We start from the raw sequence: 4,147 nt of genomic DNA, 5'->3' as shown, positions 1-4,147 counted from the left end.
AGGATTATTGTATTGAGTGTTAGGATTATTGTATTGAGAGCAAGAGTAATACATGATTCCTGTCACATAAAATTTCATAAAGTTTCATAAAATCAGTACGATTCACACACAAGTGTAATAATTTTGTTATTATCCAAATTATCTGTAATATTTTTTTTAATGAATAACAAAGACCATGTCAAAACGTTTCAAACATAACTAAAAGGAGACAATGAAATGATGTCATTTTAGTAAGCGATTACAAAGCATTATGACTGGAGAAGCCGCATTAAATTATGACATTGCTTCCCAAAATGACATCATTATGACACACGTGTGTGATACTAGTTATATTTCCCTGAATATCTTGAATTATGTGGATAATAATGAAATTTATGTACACGTATGTATATAAATGTGGCCTAAGTCTATTGAAAGATATTGCTTGGCATAAAGATTCATACCAAAAGCCACTGTTTATACTTCGTTAGATGGCTAATGAACATAAAGTGGACTATATAAGTATATTATATAAGAGGTAGGCTTAGATAAAATAATACAGTATAATAGACAATGTAATGTTCTGTGCATATTATTAACCAATTTCAGATCACATTGTTTTGGTAAAAATGTTATAATTTAATCACATGAGACATTTGTGATGATACATATATATCTTGTGAATTGTTTGACACATAAAACAAATTTAACACAAATAGACTACGATAAATATACAGAACTTCACATACATGTACACGTACGTTGTTTTTACTTTCTATTTATTGCAAGAGTTTATTTTGCGCAAGAATAAATACATAGCGGTCGAGTGGTATGTTCTTTTGCAAAATAAACAAGTGCAATAAATAGGATGCAAAAACAACGTATGTGAAGTTCTGTATTTATTACATACATTTTTTTATATTTCACAAAACCAGTTTTTAATTTAACGTTATACCAACACTTTGTTAAATCTATGATCAAAACTCCTTTCATGGATTTACTTACATTGTAACGTTAAGAATGATACTCTGCGGCAGCCTTGTGTATTGTTTCAAATACGATGTGACGTCATTTGTAAATCATATATGAAAAATGAAAAGGGAATTCCCCATTTAAAAGTTCTGGTCCAGATCACACATGTGCGATACAAAATAAATGTATCACACGATTTTTAAAATGTCTTTATCACTATAGTAAGATTGAATAGGTATGTAATAAAACATGTTATAAGACACACCCATACTCCTTTATGAGTTAAATGCAAAATAATTACACTTTTGAGATATGGTACAAACAGACATACATGCTGCTCAGGCAGTAAACATTAAGTAATCCAGTGTATTTGTGTTGTTGTTTTTGTGGGTTTTTTAATACATATTTATTGTCCCAGATCATATAGCAGTGTCGGGGTTTAATTCAATGTATTTGATATGATTCTAAAATACAACAAAAATGCATACATGTACTTTGAAAATAATTTCTGTTTTAATACCAATAATTTCTTCTTCAAATATTTTCCAGAAAATGTTTCTAAGAAGAGCAGTAGAACTGAAACAATTTCAAGGTAAGAATGTAAAAACTATATTGAGTTAGACAGCACCCAGTGCTCCACAACTTGGATAACAAAGGCTGTGGTATGTACTATCCTGTCTGTAGGAAGGTGCATGTAAAAGATCCCTTGCTGCTAATCGAAAAGAGTAGCCCATGGAGTGTTGGCAGCAGGTTTCCTCTTTAATTCTGTTGAGTGTATCATAAACATTTCTTTCTTTTTCTCAGCTAGAAATGTTTTTAAACTATTAGACAGATACATGTATGGTTATGCTGATACTGGGTTCTGGGTTCAACCCTTAGTGTAGAGTGGTGGTACCGTATATCTCAGTGAAAAAGTGCTCAATCGATGTTCAATGGATTGTAGGAATGATTGGTGGGTTTTTTCATGTCCCAACCATTGACATACAATTTGTATGCCACATGCCCTGGTATGCATTTTCCTGAGTGAGTAGGGTGGAATGTAGCCCAGTGGTAAAGCACTCGCTCGATGCGCGGTCGGTCTGGGATCAATCCCCATCGGTGGGCCCATTGGGCTATTTCTCGTTCCAGCCAGTGCACCACGACTGGTATATTAAAGGCTGTGGTATGTACTACCCTGTCTGTGGGATGGTGCATATAAAAGATCCCTTGCTACTAATCGAAAAGAGTAATCCATGAAGTGGCGATAGCGGGTTTCCTCTCTCTGTATCTGTGTCCTTAACCATATGTCTGATGCCATATAACTGTAAATACAATGTGTTGAGTGCATCATTAAATAAAACATTTCTTTCTTTTTTTCCTGGGTGAGTATGGGTAGCCTATGTGACATCGGCTATTGGATGTCAAACATTTGGTAATTTTGACATATTGTGTTAAGAGAGGAAACCTGCTACATTTTTTCATTAAAAGCAAGGAATCTTTTATATATGCACCAACCCACAGACAGGATATCACATATCACAGCCTTTGATACACCAGCTGGAATGTGAAATAGCCTAATGGACCCACTGACGAGGATCGATCCCAAACTGACCGCACATCAAGTGGGCGCTATACCACTGGACTACGTCCCACCCCTCACATAAATGTAGTTTAAAATGTGCCAAGGTGTCTTAAAATAAATATTTGTTTTATTTCATTTTAAATCCAAAGGTTATTACACAGTAGGGAGATAATTCTAACGTATTTAAAAAAAACATGATCACATTCTGTTTCTGAATCTGAAAATGATATTGTTTTATTTGTATTTGTATTTTTTTGTTGTTGGTGTTTTCAGTTTGAGTGACGACGTTTTTTCACCTTTAGAGAAATCCAGCCCATCCATTGATGACAATAAGTTCTCATTTGCTGCCTCTACACCCAGAAATAACACTGCAAAAGTCAACAAAATTGATAACAAAGAACCAATCGAAACCGTCTCTTCGAACCTAGCCAATAGAAATACAACACAGAGAATAAAATGGATGAATGAAGATTTTGATCAATCGGACATATTCCAAAATGGTGGCCACACTAACTGGAATGACAACACAACACGACCTCAAAGACTTTACAAACCACGTCAAAGTCAAGGTCAAGGTCAAGGTCAAATCCAGAGCTTCAATCAGGAGCCAGGAGGTTCGATAAGAGGATCTCGCAGATACATTTCCCAGATCCACAACTCCAACCTGTCGGGACATTCTGCTAGAATGACCATGGTGTACCACGCCAAATCGCCGGCAGACGGCCGAGCATCATTTAACGAAAGGTCAAGGTCGGCATCGCGTCACAAAAAGTCAAAGGAGGAGAACGGCTGGCATCGATCTCAGTCCCAGTCCCCAAACACAACGCTCAGGCTCAACTCTCAGAAGTCAATGACGGCAGAAGACCGAGTCGTGTTGCATGCCGTTCACTGCGGCATGGAGAAAAGAAGACACGCTCTCAGGCTGTCCATGTATCAGATGCCGGATACCGATGACGATGACTGGAAAATATGAGAAATTGAAAAGCACAAAAAACCCCACCCTATTATTTTTGTATTTTATATATAGAAATAATGATATTCATAGCTTGTCCATGAAGACCAAATCAAAGTGAAATACAAAATGTCCTTTATAAGGAAGAGATTTTGATACAGAAGTAATTGAAAAGGAAGTCTATAGTGTCTATAAAGACCAAATCAAAGTGCAACAAAAAAAAATCCTTTTTGAGCAGGGGCCTAATTCACTAAACTCTCGGAACTTTGCGATCTCGCAGTGCAATGCTAAAAACCTTGCAAAGAAGATGCCTTGTTGTCTAACAGAGCCTTAAGAGACCTTTGTGAATTAGGTCCGACTTGCAAAGAGGATGCTTTCTTGTCTAAAAGAGCCTAAGAGACCTTTGTGAATTAGGTCCGACTTACAAAGAGGATGCTTTGTTGTCTAACAGAGCCTAAGAGACTTTTGTGAATTAGGTCCGACTTGCAAAGAGGATGCTTTGTTGTCTAACAGAGCCTAAGAGACCTTTGTGAATTAGGTCCGACTTACAAAGAGGATGCTTTGTTGTCTAACAGAGCCTAAGAGACCTTTGTGAATTAGGTCCGACTTACAAAGAGGATGCTTTGTTGTCTAACAGAGCCTAAGAGACCTTTGTGAATTAGGCCCCAGATGTTTTTAACACA

General features: G+C 36.5%; 1 protein-coding gene across 1 annotated transcript in view; it reads left to right on the top strand.

Annotated features, from left to right (window-relative positions):
- The window catches only part of LOC121368045, a 69,631-nt gene extending 65,731 nt beyond the window's left edge, over window positions 1–3,900 (top strand). The window contains exons 7-8 of the mRNA XM_041492561.1: window positions 1,501–1,543; window positions 2,786–3,900. Of these exons, the coding sequence (XP_041348495.1) occupies window positions 1,501–1,543; window positions 2,786–3,485 (743 nt within the window). The 3' untranslated portion in view covers window positions 3,486–3,900. The remainder of the gene's footprint in view (window positions 1–1,500; window positions 1,544–2,785) is intronic.
- The last annotated feature ends 247 nt before the right edge of the window (window positions 3,901–4,147 follow it).

The sequence above is a fragment of the Gigantopelta aegis genome, chromosome 3 (genome assembly GCF_016097555.1).
Source record: "Gigantopelta aegis isolate Gae_Host chromosome 3, Gae_host_genome, whole genome shotgun sequence".
NCBI classification, from domain to species: Eukaryota; Metazoa; Mollusca; class Gastropoda; order Neomphalida; family Peltospiridae; genus Gigantopelta; species Gigantopelta aegis.
This window is presented reverse-complemented; position numbering and strand designations above follow the sequence as displayed.